General features: G+C 35.1%; 1 protein-coding gene and 1 pseudogene across 2 annotated transcripts; one reads left to right on the top strand and one right to left on the bottom strand.

Annotated features, from left to right (window-relative positions):
• Positions 1-2,651: 2,651 nt before the first annotated feature.
• LOC143582441 (protein MAEA homolog) lies at positions 2,652-6,303 on the bottom strand (annotated as a pseudogene). The gene is made up of 6 exons (XR_013143972.1): positions 5,955-6,303; positions 4,584-4,778; positions 4,279-4,401; positions 3,997-4,182; positions 2,978-3,111; positions 2,652-2,837 (listed from the first exon to the last, which is right to left on the bottom strand). The product of XR_013143972.1 is annotated as a protein MAEA homolog (transcript).
• Positions 6,304-17,325: 11,022 nt separating this feature from the next.
• On the top strand, positions 17,326-19,185 carry LOC143581533 (putative receptor-like protein kinase At5g61350). Its single transcript, XM_077064300.1, has 3 exons — positions 17,326-17,337; positions 17,384-17,467; positions 18,487-19,185. Exons 1-3 carry the CDS (start codon positions 17,326-17,328, stop codon positions 19,183-19,185), a joined length of 795 nt encoding a protein of 264 aa, XP_076920415.1.
• Positions 19,186-19,792: the final 607 nt, after the last annotated feature.

Here is a 19,792-nt window from a genome sequence, read left to right as displayed (position 1 = left end):
ATATTTGTTAAAATCCCGACCATTCACTGTGAAATTTTAACACCAATCCTTTTCTAACACCTGTAAAACAGTTTTCTAGGTCCGCCCCTGCCAACATGGTCATTGACTGGTGATATTTGTTACTTTGACTTTCTTAGTTATAGGTAATTTCATTCTAACGAAGAGTTTTAGTTAGTCTGAACCTTGTTAGGGACAAGCATGTTTGAAATTAGGCCCGGGATCACATATAGCTGAATACTTTCTGTTTATTAAAATTCTTGACCTACCAATTAGATAACTCTAACCATCTATTTGAATTAATATGTATAGTTACAGTCTAATATTAAATTTTAATACATAAAATGGGTGAAATGATGATCTGATTTGCAAAATGTTTCAACTTTCAACGTGAAGTGAATGATATATAACATACATTTTAATCGATCAAACTGACCGAGTTCCTTCGGTTTCAATTGCTTATCTCACATTAATTTATATTGAATTAAAATTAACCATTAATTTGTATAAATTTATAACACAATAATATGCATCAACTATTATAAAAGAAGTATATTTGAGTTCATTTAATAGATATAAAATAAAAGTGGGCACATAATTCAATATCTTTAATTGCCTTTGTTAACTCCCTTTTTAATATTTTTAATTTATTTAATTTAATACAATTTAATTGGATTTAAATCACTTTAAAAGTAAAAAAAAAAAATAAAAAAACTTATTTGGATTATTATTATTAGGGTTTCTAAAATTCGGTATGCTACATCTTCATATACTGTGCATATTTCCTTAGTCTATTGAGTTTAAACACCAATTATCATACTAATTGTTAGTTGTTACTTGCTACTGTTGTTCAACACCACCTTCCATGTTTGGTTGTGTTCAACACCACCTTCCATATTTGCTTACACAACCGATGATGTGCCTCCAATTATACATATTTTTACCACATAATATTCCTCATATTTGACCATCTTCTCCGGATCAAGACCCGAAGCACAATTTAAAGATTGCTAATGGTGCGCGTGCAAACAATTTTCAGAAATTTGGCTCTACATTGTTGCAAAGGCGTTGTATTATACCAATTTTAAACAGATTAACTACTTAACTTTGTTTAACATGTCTAAATAACAGCCCTTAGAAGCCCCCTTTATATTTTATAACTGGGTAATGATATATGTGTGACCATTTTTTAAAATATGGCTTTTAGTGTTGCAAAGGCAATGACGTTGTAAGATTGGTGACTGGTGGTGTATGACAGTGGTCTGACGGAAGGGGCGGTGGCGGCGGTGGTAACGACAACGATTAGGCGTCGTTGACAAACATAGCCATGGGAAATGAGTAGTGCTATATCCCATTTGGACCAATTTTTAATTACCAAGTTTCACAACACTGATCCGTATTGGCCCGTTGTATACTTCAAATAGACCCAGCCGACTTGTGTTCACTACTAATGAATTGTATACCTAAGTACCTAACTATGCTTTCCAAATTTGCAAACAAGAAATGTACTTACAATGTCGGCTTATCACGTCATATCGACACAATAAACTACTTTATCAGAACACAGTTTCAATGAAACAGTTAAATATTTTCGGATGATCGACACAAACTGTACATTTGGACATTCAAACAATGTATTCCAATGAAGGGAAGTTTTATGGCTGATTTAGGTACAAACAACAATTACAAAGACAGATAAGACAGATAAACATAAGGCGATTAGCATATATATATAATTTAAGAAATAAAGGTCATAACATACCTATACTCCGATGAGTAGGTATATTATGAGATAAATGCTTTGGTCACTTCGGTATAGTTGTAAACCTCGCCTGTTCTTGGACAAGTGATTTTTCCATTATTGTTACTCGCCATTTCTTCAAGAGCCTGCATATCCAAAAATAAATAAGTAAAAATTAATATTTAATGATTATTATTATTATTATTATTATTATTATTTTGGTGTTTTTTCCAAGTTCACAAACAGATCGATTTGGGTTATGTTAATCCCAAACACATCAAACAGGTTATAAACCCGTTCAACAACGCATACAACTAGCCCTGTAAATGAACTAACATTCAATGAACCGTTCGGCGAGAAAGTTGATTATGCTCGTTTAGTTAACAAATGAACGAACAAGAACACTTTTGGTTCATTTAAGTAAATAAACGAACATGAACACATGTCTTGTTCGTTCATTTATGTTTGTTCACTTATGTTCGTTGCTTTGCATTTATTCATTTATATACATTCATTTAGTTTTTTAGAGCCATTACAATTTAGTATAGTTTGGCTCATTTGTGGGCCAACAAACTGATGTTCAAGTTTGCTTTAATTGGTCTCTGGTCAATTACGGGTGTTCATCTATGTTCAATTATGTTCGTTCATTTACACTATTAACAAACAAGCATAAACAAACATCAACATGGACATTTTTCTAACAAACAAACACGAACAAAAATACCCACGTTCAATTTGTTGTCATGTTCAACCGTTTGTTCAGTTAAAATTAAATAAACGAACACGAACATGCCCCATTCGTGTTTGTTCGGTTTGTTTACAAGCCTACATACACATTACAGACTTCTAAATTTTTTTTAAAACATTTAGATTGTACTAATATAGTTATGTAATCATATGATCATATCTAACCTTAGTGCTGTAAACATAGCCATTAGGCAAAACAAGTGGTGGGTTCTCAGTATCCATCAGTTCTTTTGTTATGTAACAGACAAGCTTTGAATGGTGTTGTTTTGAGAAAGGTAACGGCGTTGCAAGCTTCCGGAAGCTTTCTTGAGACAAAGGATCTTCTTTTGTGCAATCATCCTCGTAACATAATCTGAAGTGGTCAAGGCAAAAACAAAAGATACCTAGTACAAACATAGGATTGTTAATTGTTTTTAATATGATACCTGATGTGTTAGTCAGTAACAAATTATTATTATTTGAGAACATTGTAAAAATAACATATTAGGATACGGAGTTTTCAGAGCAGATAAGCCTGCTTGAAGAAAGATATTCAACAAAGGCTCCAGTGTCATGCCATACAACCTACAAAATTCTTGTTTGAATTGATCCATTAAGTAATCCCATTGCTTTGGTTCAAATAACACCTGCCATGAAAAAACTAAGATTATTAAGAGTAAGTCAAGTAGGTTAACCAATGAACTTATGTGTATCCAAATACAAAGAAGATATAGCCTAAGAAGCAATATGGTGTTTTTCAGCATAAAAAACATCTCCATACATTTTGATGTTTTTTCAGTATCGTGTTATTTTCAATTCAAACTGTGTTATTTGACCATTATACACCCTTTATTATTGTGTTGCTTTTCCATTAAAACCTTTTGTTGGTACCATTATAATGGTAAAACAACACAATGCCCACGATGATGATTAAATAGTACAACTATATGCTAAAACAGCACACTTTTCACAGTGTATGATGAAAAAAATGATCTTTTTAAATAAAGCAATACAATATTCAAACTGAAGACAAAAAGGCTCAACTTTTTAGTGTAATTTTTCTGAAAAAAATAATCTACAATGAAAAACTTATTTACGTTTAAGAAAAGGTAGTATAATTTGTAAAAAAGTCAACAAATGTGGTTTTTCCAAAAAATGTTCATCTGGCCCCTTTTCTTCCTACACCTAGATCTCAAATATTCATTTCTTAAATCAATGACCTACAATCCTTCTTAGGCCATCTCCACTATGTAGTTGAACATGTCTATATACACACAAACACGACATTCAAAAAAAGATGCTACTTCCAAATTCTGATCATGTTAGTAGCCTAACAATAAAATAATATCACCTTAGCCTTTATTTACTTTTATATTAAAATATATCTGAGGTGTGGTATACATGTATCAATATTGATTAAAGTTATGATTTTGTAACTTATTCTGAATTTGTGATATCATCATTCATTTATTCCACATAACCAGAAATGCTTATGCTAATTTGACAAAGCATATATTTACAAAACCACTAACCTTGTATAGCTCCAATCCGGTATTGCTTGTGTAAGCCAGTGTGACAAAAACTTTCTGAAACTCTTTCATATATGTAGCAGCCCATGGTGAAAGATACTTTCAAGCATAAATAATCGCCTGCATATTATTTTCACTACGTACCAATTCAATGAACTCCTGAAGTCTTAACTGAAACTTAAATTTGCTCTGCCATCAAAAAAATCAATATTAGAAGATTTGATGCAAAATTATGCAACTTTTTATATCAATAGCAAATACAATATATAGTCTATAAAAAAGTACCTTAAATTTCTTTAACCTAGATTTGTTATCAGCACACCAGGCTAAAGCAGGGGCTACCTCCTTATTATGCAGAGCATCAATAACTTTTTTAGCTTCATAAAAGATCTCAATATCAACAAGATCCTGTCAAAACCAAGCAAGAACATTAACCCTCATAATCAACTAGAAATGATGCAAAAAAAGTCTCAAGCTTTAAATAATATAAGATCTACTTCAAAATCTAACCTTTAATGGATCCAAACCATAGTTATCCAAACAAACACAATACCAACACCATTGCTAAAAGAAACAAAAAATCAAAATACCTGTATGTTACTAGTTTCAGCAAGCTTTGTAGCAGTATCATAGTATGACATTCGCAGCATATAGTCCACCAGAATTCGGTTCAACCGAGTATTATTCCACTCAGACATATTCTCACTATCTGCAGATTCCAAATGATCAAGCCTGGCCCTACACCTTTGTGCTTGAAGACGCTCAGCCTTACTCCCATCTTCCAACTAATTTTTGCAAAATTAAAACACACTAATTAACAAATTTTATCCAATCACTCAATCGACTGATCAAAACAATAACAATCAAGTACTGCATTTCCATAACCGAAGCCCTAACAAACTAATTGCAATTTAGGTTTACAAAGATAACGAATTGAAAACCGATCAAAAACTAGTAGTGTTCCAATCAATCAAGCACAAAATAGCAATCAAGTACTGCATTTAGATAATCGGAACCCTAGCGAAGTGATTATTGCAAATTAAAACGCACTGATTAACAAATAACAAATGTTTTCCAATCAATCAATACAATAACAATCAAGGACTGCATTTCAATAACCGAAACCCTAACAAACTAATTGCAATTTAGGTTTACAAAGATAACGAATTGAAAATCGATAGAAAACTAGTAGTGTTCCACTCAATCAAGCACAATAACAATTAAGTACTGCATTTAGATAATCGGATCCCTAGCAAACTAATTTCAATTTAGGTTTATGAAAATTAACGATCGAGAACCGATTACCTTCCAACTGATTGTTGCAAATTGAAACACACTGATTAACAAATGCTTTCCCATCAATCGGTCAATAAATACAATTAACAATCAAGTACTGCATTTATATAACCGAAACCCTAGCAAACTAATTTCAATTTAGGCTTACAAAAACGAACAATCGAGTACCTTACAACTGATTGTTGCAAACCGAAACACACTGATTAACAAATGCTTTCCGATCAATCAATGCAATAATAACCAAGTACTTCATTTAGATAATCGATAGCAAACTAATTTCAATTTAGCTTTCCGAAACCAAACAATCGAGAACCGATTACCTTACAACTAATTGTTTTGCAGATTAAAACACACTGATTAACAAATGCCTCAATCAATCACTACAATAACAATCAAGTACTACATTTACATAACCGAAACCCAAGCAAACTAATTTAAATTTATGTTCACAATTAGTAGCATTACAAATTTACAATCAATCAATAAACCAACACAACAACAAATTAAAAATCAAGTACTGCATTTAAATAACCGAAACCCTAGCAAACTATAAAACGAATTGAAACACACTGATTAACAAATGCTTTCCGATCGATTACTACAATAACATTTAGATAACTGAAACCGAAACCCTATCAAACTAATGGCAATTAACAACTAATTACCTTCCGTTTGAGTCCTTGTAACCTCGAAACGAGTGAATTGAGATGCTGAATAGCGTCATCTCGCGAGATACCGGCTGAATCCGGTATGCCGGAGATAACAGCAGACACCTCTTTCTCGACAACGCGGTGGTTGGCACGGATCGTCTTCTTATAGTGTTCGAATGGGACTCGTAATAACTGGTGTTCTAACTTTAACGACTCCGTTAGTTTGGAGGACGGGGTGGTTGTTGTTGAGGCGTTGAGTGATGTAACGGAGGCCGTTGTGGCGGTGGAGTTGCCGTTAGAAATGGGTTCCATTTGATGAATCTGGAATGAATAAGAGGAAGAAGGCTAGTGTGTAGAAATAGGGAAGATGTGTATAATTGTATGCTATACGACGTCGTTACGAGGTGATTGTTTTGACTAATTCTAATTCTTACGGGATGATATCGGGTCGGTTTTCGGATTCAGATGATGTTATGTACTCTTAAACCGAAAACTCAGTTATTTAAGCCTGACTTAAACTCGTTGGGTATTTATCGGGTAATTACTCGTCAGATATATCCTTGGGTTTGGGATAATATGACCTAAAACATGTTGGGTATTTATATGGTTTTGTGTTGAGTTACCAGGATATATAATCGGATAAATGAGACTATGTTATTGGACAATTAGACATATTACAACTTTCATACTAGTCCTAGACCCGTGAAAAAAAAAATCAAAAGTCATACCAAACCCAAACACTAATTGGACAACAATACGCGTTCCAAATGCTTTAGGTTTTCCAACAGGTTCGAGTTTCATTGAATATTCATCAAAGTTTTCATTCCGTGTGGCCTAAAGAGGGGGATTTAACTAAATGTGGATCGGTTGTTGCGCCGTTGCGGCACAATGGTAACCGGGAATGTGCAATTGGTGACTTTCAAGAGCGGGGATGCAAGCTAATCAAGTGTCATAATCAATGTAAGCTTAAGTCTAAGTGTCTAAACTCTGTTGGTACATTCACATTGCATATGCTAGAGTTTCACAAGAACATAATGCAGAGTTCGAGTTTTCTAATAAGAAGCCAGAAGTTTGGTTGGTGAATGGCATTTGAGAAACATATCTAATTTCATTTATCGTTTCTTGTTTCTCTGTTGCTTCAACAACTGCTATGTGTGTACGGTATCCAAATCAATATTGAAAACTCAAAATTAAATTCGAATTCGGATTTATAATATTCGATTAGATATTAGCAATTGAATTTTAAATCGAATACGAATTTATACATATAGAATTCAAACCATACACTTTATACATATACATACACATACACAAAAAGGCTTCCAATAACTTTAATCACATTTGGGCCTACTAACTCAATATCCAGATGATCCAGTTTTCGGGCCTACTAAAACAAATTATTATTTTTTTCTTGAATTCAATTCGAATAGAATTTTATGTGATTTCGAATCGAATTTAACAGATTAATTTGTATTCAGCTTCAAAATTTCAAGCTTTCAAATAACTCGATTTAACTTATTCGAAAACTTGAAATTCGATTTGTTTTTCAAACTCTTTGGTTCCATCAACATTGCAATTGTTGGTAGTTTTTCGACTTGTTTTCTTTATAAATCAACTTTATGGTTTACTTCAAGAAAAGTATTCTCCGACTTGGACGAAATTTAAATCATTTATAAATCACACGCATAATTCGCAATAATGTTGAACAAACAATCGTTTATAAATGTTGCATCTTCATTCCAACATGATCATCTTGGACTCCTGCACAGGTTTCTTGAGGGAAATTTACGCACCCGGATTCGAATTCACATTGATTCTCAAACACAGTATTGGCTTGAACAACTGCTAATGAAAATTCACCGTAACCCATCCACATGCCCCACCAAAATCCGCGACATGTTCATGGTGAATTTTCATGGTAGTGATTCAACCCAATATGGTGTTAAGAGGTTAAAAAACCAAGTTCAAAGATTGGAGTAAATGCCGTTCATGACTAGAAAGCAACGAGGTCTTCAAAAGTTAACACGAAGTAGTCTCAATTACAATAGTGTCTGGTCTTTTAGGTACAATTCAGGTTTTAATAGAAGTGACAAAACTGCAAGTTATACAATGAAAGATTTTGCATATGGATGTAATAATATTTAACTCGTAGAGACTTGATGATTCGCATATGAAGGTGTTTTTTTCCATTAAAATAAAACTTCACGTTTTAATAATCTGCGAGTTAAGTTTTATAACATTCATATGCAAAATATCTCATTGTATTTTCAGGAAGTAATAAGAAAAGGGACCCTAGACATTATCAACATCCAATGCACAATTTAGAGTCCATAGTAAAAAGGGATTCTGGTTTATTAAAAATTTAAACCGATATCTATGTTTATTTTGTACATCCCACATCGGTGGTGAAGCGAATAATCAAATGTGCCATCGACTATAGAACTTCAGAGTCCATATTATCGTTCTCATAAAAAAAGTCAGATAACTCAAATAGGAGTACGAATACAAGTAAGTTGAACATTATTTATTAGTAAAATATCCAAAGATTTTATTGTTATGCGTCAAATAATGTGAAAATTGAACCCGTACGCCTTGTATAACTCTATATGCCGCGTATGGATGGAGTCAACAAGTCACCGGTCACCCATTCTATGCCACATATTGATCTATACAACGCATATGAGTGGGTCAACACGTTATGGCTGGTTTTTATACCTAAGTCACTATATGATTGTCGACGGTCTGCATAAGGTTGTTTGTCTTTGGAAGTTGTGAAAGTTATACGAGCCGTATTAATCTATACAAAGTGTATATCAAATTAAGATTGGGATGTTCTAATACTAGGAGCTACATATATCACCATCAACATACATTTTTAAAATAACAATATGTGCATTAGTATAAAATAGTGAATAACATCCCCATCAATATGTATACATTTTTTTTATTATAATCAACCACTAGATAAGAAAAAAAGAGTTGGTATACGACGACATTATAATATATACAATGACCCATTTCGATGAATGTATAAAAAAACATGGTCGTAGATCAGTGGCGGATGGAAGAAGGACACAGGGGGTGTATAAGCCCCCACTCAATCTCCGATTGGGTTTGATTTTTCATTTAAATTGAGTTTGATTTTTTTTCTAAATATTAATTAAAAACTAATATGCACCCACTGGATAATTTTATAGACCCCGTATGTTTCAAGCCCAAACTTCTGAAGATAAAATTAAACTGATTTTGATATTGACATCTTGTTGAATACAAAAAACTTAGATATTAAAAATAGAACTGTTATTTATCTATCTAGATGTCAAACTAATAAACTGTTCTCGGTAGATTTCAAGAATCAAACTGTAAATGTCGTCCAAAGAATGTAAAAATTAAGGATGAAACTTTTTGAATGGATAGTTTATTTTACTTCAAGGCTTATACTAAGAGTTGTTTATTAATTTAGTATTACTAAATTGACGAGATAGATATAAGTTAGACATTTTGGAGTTGTTATATCACAGATCTCCAATTACCCACCCGAGTCTTTGAGGAGTTGTCATGTGAGCCTAAAAGGTTGGCAAACCGAGTTCTTTTTTAATGTTCCTTAATCTGTTTCAGTTAGGTTGCTCGATATATATGTTTAGGGTGCATTAGCTTTATCGTTTTAGGTTGCGATTAATTTTATCTTATTTTGCCCACACTGACAAAAAATCCTGGATCCATCACTGTCGTAGATGATGGTGGTAGGTAATAGAACTATTTAATATATACAAAAAAAATTAAGTTTATTTTTTCGTTATTATTATTATTATTATTGTTTCTTTTTACGAATTCCTACCCTCTGCAAAAATAGCTTCTACCGTAACTAAAAAGACCAAAATTCCTTTCAAAGTAACATCAAAGTTACACGGAGTTAATGTCTTGATTGTAATAACAAATAGGAAAAATAATATAACGTCTCACAAGAAATTTTGTTTTTGAATTAAAGTGTCAGTTTGGGTTAACCGGACTACAATATAGAAGCTAACTATTAGTTATAACTCATAAATAAATTCCTAACATAACATAACATAACATAACCTAACCTGATGGAAATTAATTTCATAAACTTAAAAAACAAGTTATAGTTAAAAGTAGTTTATACTAAAAACTAGCTAGTCAAAGGTGGCTGAATTGGTAAAACATCTACCGGCCATTGAGAAAGTTTAAATTATTTTTGTAGTTCCCTCGCATCCAAAATCAAAAGTCAACGATTTCCCAAGCTTCCTTGGATCTTAGATCTACAAAAGCATAAAAAAAAGGCCTTCTGGTGATCTTCCAGCATAGCTCCACATTATTTGTAGCACTCTTCCGATCTTTGCCTCATCCACGCTACTGTCACCAAGGATATTTGCTGGCCATTTTCTCCTAGTTAATCAGGGCAAGGTACGTACGATGTACAAAACTTATTATTTTCTTGTGTTTGTGCATAATTTTGCATCATTTCGATATAATTTCTGGTTAATTATGTATACAATCTTTTCTGATCTATAATTTTGTATGTAACATCTTGCTAGTCTTCTTGATTCAAACTAATCCCATTCTGCTTTTCAAATAATCTTCTTCTGATCCATAATTTTATAGTAACATATTCATGGCTTAACTCATGAACTATAGTTTGCAATTGACATGTATAAAAAATAAAGATGTAAGTGTAGAAAACGTTTTGAGTCTAAGGCTCGTCCTCAATTAGTCCAAACCATTTCCGTAAGCACGAATGTTCTCCAAACCATACTAGACCGACCAATAGGACTGGGAACCTCCTAGGCTCCTACACAAATGGTAGGTCAGGACTTAGGGGTGTTAATCGGATCAGATAACGGATTATTCGGGTGATTCGATTCGGGTTATTCAGATTTGAAAATTTTTGGATCCTATTCGAAATCCGATCCGATCCGAATAAGGAATATTCTTCCTATCCGAATTCAATTCAGATAGTATCCGAAAAATCCGAAATTATCCGAAATAAACCAAAATAATTTTCTATTTTTTTGTTTCTATTTAATAGTTTAAAATCACAATAAACATACAAACTGGAAAATACGAATTACTATTAACACAAATTTAAAGTTTAAACTTCAAATAATAGTCTAATAAATATACTAAACCGGAAAATACTACTAAAAACATGTTTTTATTCGGATTAAACGGATATCCGAATAATCCGAACAATCCGAATTTTTTAAAATTCTATATCCGAATCCGATCCGAATCCGAATTAGTTATTCGGATATTCGGATTGATCCAATCCGAATATCCGAATAACAATTCGGATCGGTTTATTTGGGTTTCGGTTCCGGTTCGGGTTTCGGTTTTTTTCGGATTTCGAATTTCTTGAACACCCCTACGGTCAGGTTGTGTACTCTTGAATCGGCGTTTGGTCAAACTTTTTGAAACGACGAACTAGACTGGATTTCCAAAATTTTATTCCTTTTTTTTTACGAAAAATCTCATTTACTTGTTCAATGACTTCATCACACATCATATTAATTGCTCATAATAGCGGTATGCAATGATTTCGGTTTTAGTCTTTAACTATAACAATACCATACTGAAATTAAAGATAATATAATACTTATTTTTATTATATAGTTTTTCTAAAAAATATTAACATTTGAAAGAATTAATTTTGATCGTTTAAAAATCGTAGAGAAAATTGGCATAAGTAATAAATTAAAAGAAATATATGGGTAAAATTGAGAAAACAAAAGTGTAAGAGGGTGTATGGGATTGAGTTTCAACATGACTTACTAACTTATTGATTTTTCAAAAAGCAAATAAGTAAAAAAAATGTTTGGCAAATTAATAAGTGCCTTTTGTTTTGACTTTTTAAAAGAGATTTTTCCCTCAAAGTGTAAACTTCTATAAACAAAGCAACCAAAACAACCGAGCCCTCTCCACAACCCAGAGAGGTGCCCACAAACAACAATCACCTTAGATCGAATTTACACCATTTTAGCCAATCTATTGATTTGCAGTTAGATCTATTATTGAGCCATAAAAAGCCAAGAGACTTTATGTCACCTATAACTTCTTCGATTTTTATATCTTTTCCTTTGAACACCTTCTCGTTCCTAGCTTTCCAAATCCTCCAGCAAGCAATAATCACAACCCCTTGAAAAGTTTTCTTATTCAAATCCCCCAACCCCGAAACAAGATGTAACTCCAATAAATCTCTAACCGAGAAGATATAAACCGGAGGCACCTTACACCAGTGCCTACAAAGTTCCAAACCCTTAAAGCCACTTGGCACCCCTAGAAAATAGGCTCAACCGACTCGACTTCTGAATCACAAAGACCACAAAGTCGAAAAGTAATCAGGATATTCCTTTTTCTTAGTGCTTCCTAGGTGGGGGTTCTACCCATCGCCGCCATCCACACATGGACATTACACTTAATCGGTACCCGATCACACCATTCCAAAACAAAGTTATTTGAGTTAACTTTGCTTTGAACAAGAAGGGTTTTAACCGATTTAATCGAGAAGGACCAGGCGGGTCACTCAACCACTCATACCTGAATTCCACTTAGCCGAAATTAAGGCTTTAGAACAACATTCAAATTCCATTCTTTCCACCACAGAAGGGGCTTCGGGTCCAGTCCGCTCTCATGCCAGCTTACACGATCTCTAACTTTGAAATTTTTGTCTTTTTCCAATCTGTAAATGTTGGAGAATAATGATCTCAGGCTAGAGTTCTGGTTCCAAACATCTAACCAGAAGCTAATTTCCTTGCCATCTCCCAAATCCCCTTTAATCAACTCTTTGAAATTCCTACCAGCCAAGTTCAGTTTGTTAACAACATTGGCAATATTTTTCCAGACTCCCGTGTAAGTTTTATTAATCGGAACCAACTTCCATTCCGATCGTTGCCGATGAATAGCTTCAAACTTGCTTCCAGATACCCTCTTTTTCCGTCTTAATTCTCCAAGCCCATTTAGCTAACAGAGGATTGTTCACATCTCTTAATTTGGAAAAACCGAGCCCGCCCCTAACTTTTGGTAGGACCACCCGATCCCATGCAACTCAATGAACCTTCTTACCATTGTTTGACCCCCCCCCCACCCCACCCCACCCCCACGGAAACCTCTTCATAGTGCCTTCAAGCTTTTGCACAACCTTGACCCGGACTTTAAAAATGGATAAAAAGTAAATGGGAAGACTTTCAAGTTTCAAGAACCGACTTGATCAAAGTGACCCGCCCCCACTAGATAAAGAATGTGCTTTCCTCAAAGACAATCTCTTTTCAAACACTTCATGTTCCAGTTATTGACTTTGTTCATTTTAGGTCCGACCGGTATACCAAGATGCATGAGAGAACGACATCGATCATGGTTTGTAGCCTACCACCTCAGCCATATCACTAACTTCCGACCCTCCAACCCCGCATCCAAATAGGAAAGATTTATGCAAGTTGATCTTAAACTGCTTTTGCCTTTTTAATAACAAATTACCAACCTACCGTCACCCTTCACCTCATTTACCCTTCATCACCACCACCCTCCCACCACCATCACCACTCCCCCCACCCACCGTCACCACCTCCCACCATCGCCACCGCCGCAACCACCACCACCGACCGTCACCCACTTGTTTTTTAAAACTAATTTAGCTAAATAAGCATTCCCAAACACAACTTTGGTATTGAGGGGGAAAATTATAAGTATTCTTTTAAATAACTTCAAAATTTCGTAGATGATTGTGGCTAAAAGATAAATTTGTCTCTTTGAACTATTAACCAAGTGCATTCAGTGCAAAAAAGTGCGGCTTACCCACCTTAGCCGCCTGATCTGAGGTGGCGCTATCTGATTGGGCTTAAGCAGTATTTTAGAAATTTCTTAGCTAACAATGTCTATTTCGACAATTTTCCTTCAAAATTGTGTAGCGTTTTGAATGCTCAATGGACGTAGGTATGGTAGTTAGAAATCTTGAAACTGCTACTGAGTATAGAATGCCTATGTATGTTACTATATATCGTTTCTTTCTTGCATAATCCCTTCTTTTCTGAAGTTCTTATTCATTTTAAAACAGAAAGAGGATGTCTGCTCCTCTAGAGATCTCGCTGAAAGAGATAAAATCGATCACCAACAACTTTGACGATGCAAATTTCATTGGAGAAGGTTTTCTAGGGAAGATTTATAAAGGACGGCTCTCTCTATCCGGAGAGTTGGCCGATGTTGCTGTACGGAGGTTAGATAATCGTTCTCGGATTCAAGAGTTGGTCGACGTCGATGTTGCTGTACGAAGGTTAGATAATAGTTTTCGGCTGCAAGAGTTGGCATTTGAAAAGGAGATTTCAGTTCTTTCTCGTCTTAAGCACAAAAATATGATCTCAATTGTTGGGTTTTGTTATGAGGACAATGAGATGCTTATTATAAATGAGTGTGTCGCCCGTGGAAGTCTAAGGAGGCGTCTAAGTGACCGGGAACTTACATGGATGAGAAGATAGCAAATAAGCGTTGGGGCCGTGCGTGCTTTGAGTTACTTGCATAATTCTAGCATAATACATCATAACATCAATACCAACACAATCTTAGTAGATGAAAACTGGGAAGCCAAGATATCTGGCTTCGAGTACTCCATGACAATACCGGCAAGAGATCTAGACCTGGCGTACGAAAATCTTGGAATTGGGATCTACAAGTGTGATGTTTACTCCATTGGCGTTGTATTGTTTGAGCTCTTGTGCGGAAAGAAAGCATTCGCTTCAGAAGATTATACTGGATTTCAAGCTTCATTAGCCATGTTCAATTATGAAAATAGAACATTGAATAATTTGGTTGATCCGGATCTATTTAGCCAAATGGATCCACTATCGTTCAAAATCTTTTCGGACACAGCTTATAGTTGTCTGAACAATCAAAGATCGCCGCCAACTATGGCCGAGGTCCTCAAAAGACTTGAGAGAGCATTGAAAGTTCAACAAATGCGTGATAATAATGTAAGACCATGTCATAACAGCCTATTATAAGTTTATTAATTTGTTCTTCATTGTTGCTAATTATTCTAGATTATGTATAATTAAAATAATATCGTAATGATAATATTACAGGAGCACTCAGCGGTTCCAGTTGAACGTACAATACCAGACCACTTGAATTTTAAGGTAACACATTTATTTGTTTTGGCGATTGTGTTAGTACGTAGTTGTTTTTGTACCCGTACGACAGCTATCAATACTTTGTAACCGGGTAGGTCATAAACAAACTGGCCGTCGGCTCTCGCCAGGTCGGTCACTTGTTAAACCAATTTCAAAACTGAGTGATTCCAAGAAATGATTAATAAATATGACTAGACGAAAACAAACTATGAAACTGTCGCATCTTGTACTTAATTTTATTTCCTTCAAAAAAAAAAAGATTACACGTATAGTAACGGTACCGAACGAAAGGATACTAATCATAGATACCAATATCGAAACCGGCATTGGTGTTCATTTTTATGACTTTCTATCGATGTAAACATGTGTCAATGTCCTTTTAAGCATATCACGTCTTTATTGTTTTTGTAACAAGAGACTACTTTATGTAATCAAACCATTATAAATAAACTTATGTTATACCATAAACTATAGTACCAATATTATAGCTGACAAGCATCGATACTAGCACCAATTAAGCAATATTGGTATTTATATTGGTATTGCTGGAATCGATATCAGGCGTTCACTTTTATATATAGTTTTTGATTGATTTAAATCAGAATTAAGCTTAAATTAAGCTTATATCTTTTTGCGCATATCATGACTTAGCTTTTGGGGTATGAGATAACTTTCATGTGTCTTTGGAAAAAAAGAAAAAAAAAAGAGAACTTTTGTGTAACTAAACCTTAAGTAATTTTTTATTATTATTTTGTAATGCACATAATTTTTTTACCAAACCGAACCTATAGATTTTTGGCTTCAATACGAATCGGATTCATGATTTTTTCACTTCTTGTGCAAAATAAAGTGGTACCTTACTACAATATAAATCTGTAACTTGTTACAATACAATCACTTGCTATAGCAACCTAAAGCGAAACTAAAAAAGTAAATTCGTGATATACACAAAATGATATCAATACACGTTTTACATTGAAAGCAACAAAAAAGAACATCGGTATTTTTGGTTTCAGTAATACCAAATACCGGTACCGATGCTTGGTCGATCAATTTGGTACATCACGGTACGGCCGGGACAATACTGGCAGTAGTATAGCTTAAGATAACAACAAAATACTTGTTTTATGTAATACACCGTTTTCAACAATTTATACCGAAACATCAAAGAAAAAGAGTTAAATACAACTGCGTATTTAGTTTTTAAAAAAACTTAGGTTGTGTTTATTTTTGCTTATAAGGTCTTCAAGGAGCCTATGTCTGTGGGTGCGCAGACATAAGCTCTTGAAGACTGTTTGTTTTAAAAAAAAATCTGAATACTGTTTTTTTTGTCTTAAAAAATAAGCTTTTTTCTTCATCTTCACACATCTTCACACTTCTTAACATCATACCAAGTACCAACACCCAATGTCCAACACCACTGCCACCCACCGTCTGCCACCACCATCCACCGTCTGCCACCACCACCACCCACCATCACCTTCCGCCGCCACCACCACCCACTGTCCACCACCACCACCCACCGTCCGCCACCACCACCGTCATCCACTCACCACCGTTAACCACCCATCACCACCACCACCCCCGTATGGCACAACTACCGTCCACTACCACCACCATCCACCACCACCACCCACCGTTCGTCGCCACCACCACCCGCTACCACTATCCACCACCACCCCCTACCGCCACCACCCACCGTCCGCCGCCACCACCATCCACCACCACCACCACCACCCGCCCCAACCATCCACCACCACCATAGTCCACCACCCACCTCACCATTCATCACCACCATCACCGTCCATCACCACCACCCACCGTTCACCGCCTACCACAATCGTCTACCACCACCCACTTCCATAGTTCGTACACCACTACCAATTATTTTGGCAGTCTACAAACGTTAAATGACTTTATCTACTGTAATATATATGATAGGTAACTAATTTTCAGCTTATGCAAACGATTTCCAGTTTATAAAACAAACAGTATTATATTTTCAGATTGCAGACCTTCAGACCACATCTTCAGTTGCAGACATTTAATCAGATGAAATCAGATTGCAGACATATTTTGTCTTCAAAAACAAACAGCATCTTAATGAACGCGTCTTTTTAGAGAAAAATAATAAAGGAAACTATTGAATGAGCCGTTAAACGTATATTATTTGTAGTATAAAGTATAAATAAAAACGTATAAAGTATAGCGAATGAAAGAAAACTTAGAAAAAGGATTTAAATGGTTCAATGGATCAAAATGTATATTTATTTTAAAATGTTACAGATTTATATTGTATCGTTGCAGCTGGCGAGCATAGAACACATGAGGATTCCACTAGCTGATATACTGTTGGCCACCGGGAATGAAGAAGCGTTGATCGACTTATTTGTATTCGATCTACGTTCCTCGGGTATGAGTGTGCTATATCACCGATGGTTTTCCGAGATACGAGTTCTTCCACCTACAAAACGAACAGCACCGTGAGCTTACCTCTCAGAAAGGGACAGAGGGGTCCTCTTTGGGGTAACCCTCCGGTGTGAAAATAAGATATTGCAGGAGGAGATAAGAATGTGAAAATGAGTAAAGGATTCAGAATATATTTCTTGCTTGACCCCAACTGTGGAGGTGGTGTGGTATTTATAGTATTAGGGTTTCCAATGATTGGGCTTAGACCCAATTAGGGCCTTTTTGGCCTCCTCCTATTGCTTCGCGCCACGTGCACTTAGGACACCTGGTGCTTTTTCATTGATTATTCTCTGACCAAGGTATTTTACCTGACCCATGTGCCATCATGTGGTGGCACATGGGTTTTGCTGAGTTGTCCACCCTTCATTGGCAGCTGTCAACATCAGCACATTCTTTATTCCTTAAAAGATACCTTCTGGAAGGTTGTCTGATGAGTACAATCATGGTTGTCCTTATCCTGATTTGGATTAGACTATTGTCTCATTTGTTGTGTTGTCCTTTATGCGCTTATCCCAGGGATGCGCAAGGTCTTCTCTTTATTCTCACGCGCAGATGTTTCATGCGCAGATGTGATATGCGTGAGCATGTGATATGCGTAAGCATATATAATGCGTGAGCATATGATATGCGTGAGCATATGTGATGCGTGAGCATATGTGATATGCGTGAGCATATGTGATATGCGTGAGCATGTGTGATGCGTGAGCATATGTGATATGCGCCACGCGCATAGGTTTTGGCTGTGTCTTCATGACATCCTGATTTCAAGCCTCGTCTTTATCTTGTGGGTTGACCCGCCCCGCTCGATGTTAAGGCGGGTGCATACCCCTTCAGGGAACTTTACAAAAGGTGGCATCGTGTCAGCTGGCGGATTTGGTTCAGTGTACGAAGCAGAACTTGAACATGTAGATAAAGCATATTGCTTGGCAACTGAATGGAAGATCAATGAGCCTGAAGTACCTAAGAAACGCAGCAAAGTTGCTATAAAACGCATCACCGATACAGAAGATGAGATAGCACAGCAAGGATTTTATGCAGAAATTAAAATGCTTACGAGTTGTAAGCATTCCAACATAATCACTCTACTTGGCTTTTGTGACGAACGAGGTGAAATGATCCTTATTTACGAGTATGCTTCAAACGGGAGTCTCAACTATCATTTACAAAACAAGAGCGTTAATCATAATGATAGTTGGGCGCAACGAGTGAAAATCTGCCTTGATGCTGCAAAGGGACTAAGTTTCCTTCACACTACCGAGTGGGACCGAAGAGAGATAGTGCATCGTGACATCAAGAGTGCCAACATTCTGTTGGACGAGAATTTTGAAGCAAAGATTGGTGACTTTGGGCTTTCCCTATTCCAATCTGTTGGTAAACAACATAACACTAGGTATACCAGAGAAGTTGCAGCCACAATGGCGTACATGGATCCACAATATTACAAAGACGCTAAGTTGAAAAAAGAATTGGACGTCTACAGTTTTGGAGTAGTCTTGTTCGAGATTTTATGTGGGGCGGTTACCTATCATAGAAAATACGTTGAGAACAATAAGAGAGGGCTTGCATTCATAGCAAGACAACACTTCGAGAAGGGAACAATAAACGAAATAGTAGATCCAAAAATAAAAAAAAGAGATTAATGAAAGCCTCTTAACTTCAATTATAGGGCACGATCAAAAGTCTTTGGACACGTTTACCAAAATTGCCTATAAATGCCTTGCGGAAGCACAAGAGGATCGTCCAACAATGAAAGTCGTAGTCGATGAACTTGAGAAAGCCCTCCTCTTTCAAGTAAGTTTATGTTCAAAATATAGAACCTTTTGCTTCTTCAAGTCAGTCATTTTATTTATAAATTTCTTGAACTATTGGTTTATGTTAAATATCTAAACACATTAAAAATATATTTAAAATTATTATTTTATGATAAATAATATATACTAATATATACTTGGTTTCCTTGTTAGCAAGTTACTAAAATATCATGAAACCATGTATCGGATTATAGAAAATCTAAAATAAACGAGAAAAAAAGAAGAAATAATCACTTTAAACAAGATTTTTTTATTTTCATTTTTCATATTTAATTATACATATATTTTATATATTATTAATCTATGAAAAAATAGCGAGTTACATATATGTAATTTTGTGAGCTATATATATTTTTATTGTTAATTTTTTTAAACACTATTTTAAAAAAAATATATTTTTTCATTCTTTTCATATGTTATTAATCTTTGCTAATAC

Source organism: Bidens hawaiensis, unplaced genomic scaffold (assembly GCF_021521415.1).
Source record: "Bidens hawaiensis isolate Kalapana, Puna unplaced genomic scaffold, B.hawaiensis_p1.1 tig00001511_1, whole genome shotgun sequence".
NCBI lineage: Eukaryota > Viridiplantae > Streptophyta > Magnoliopsida > Asterales > Asteraceae > Bidens > Bidens hawaiensis.
The sequence above is the reverse complement of the archived record's forward strand: the minus strand, read 5'-3'. Positions and strand labels throughout refer to the sequence as shown.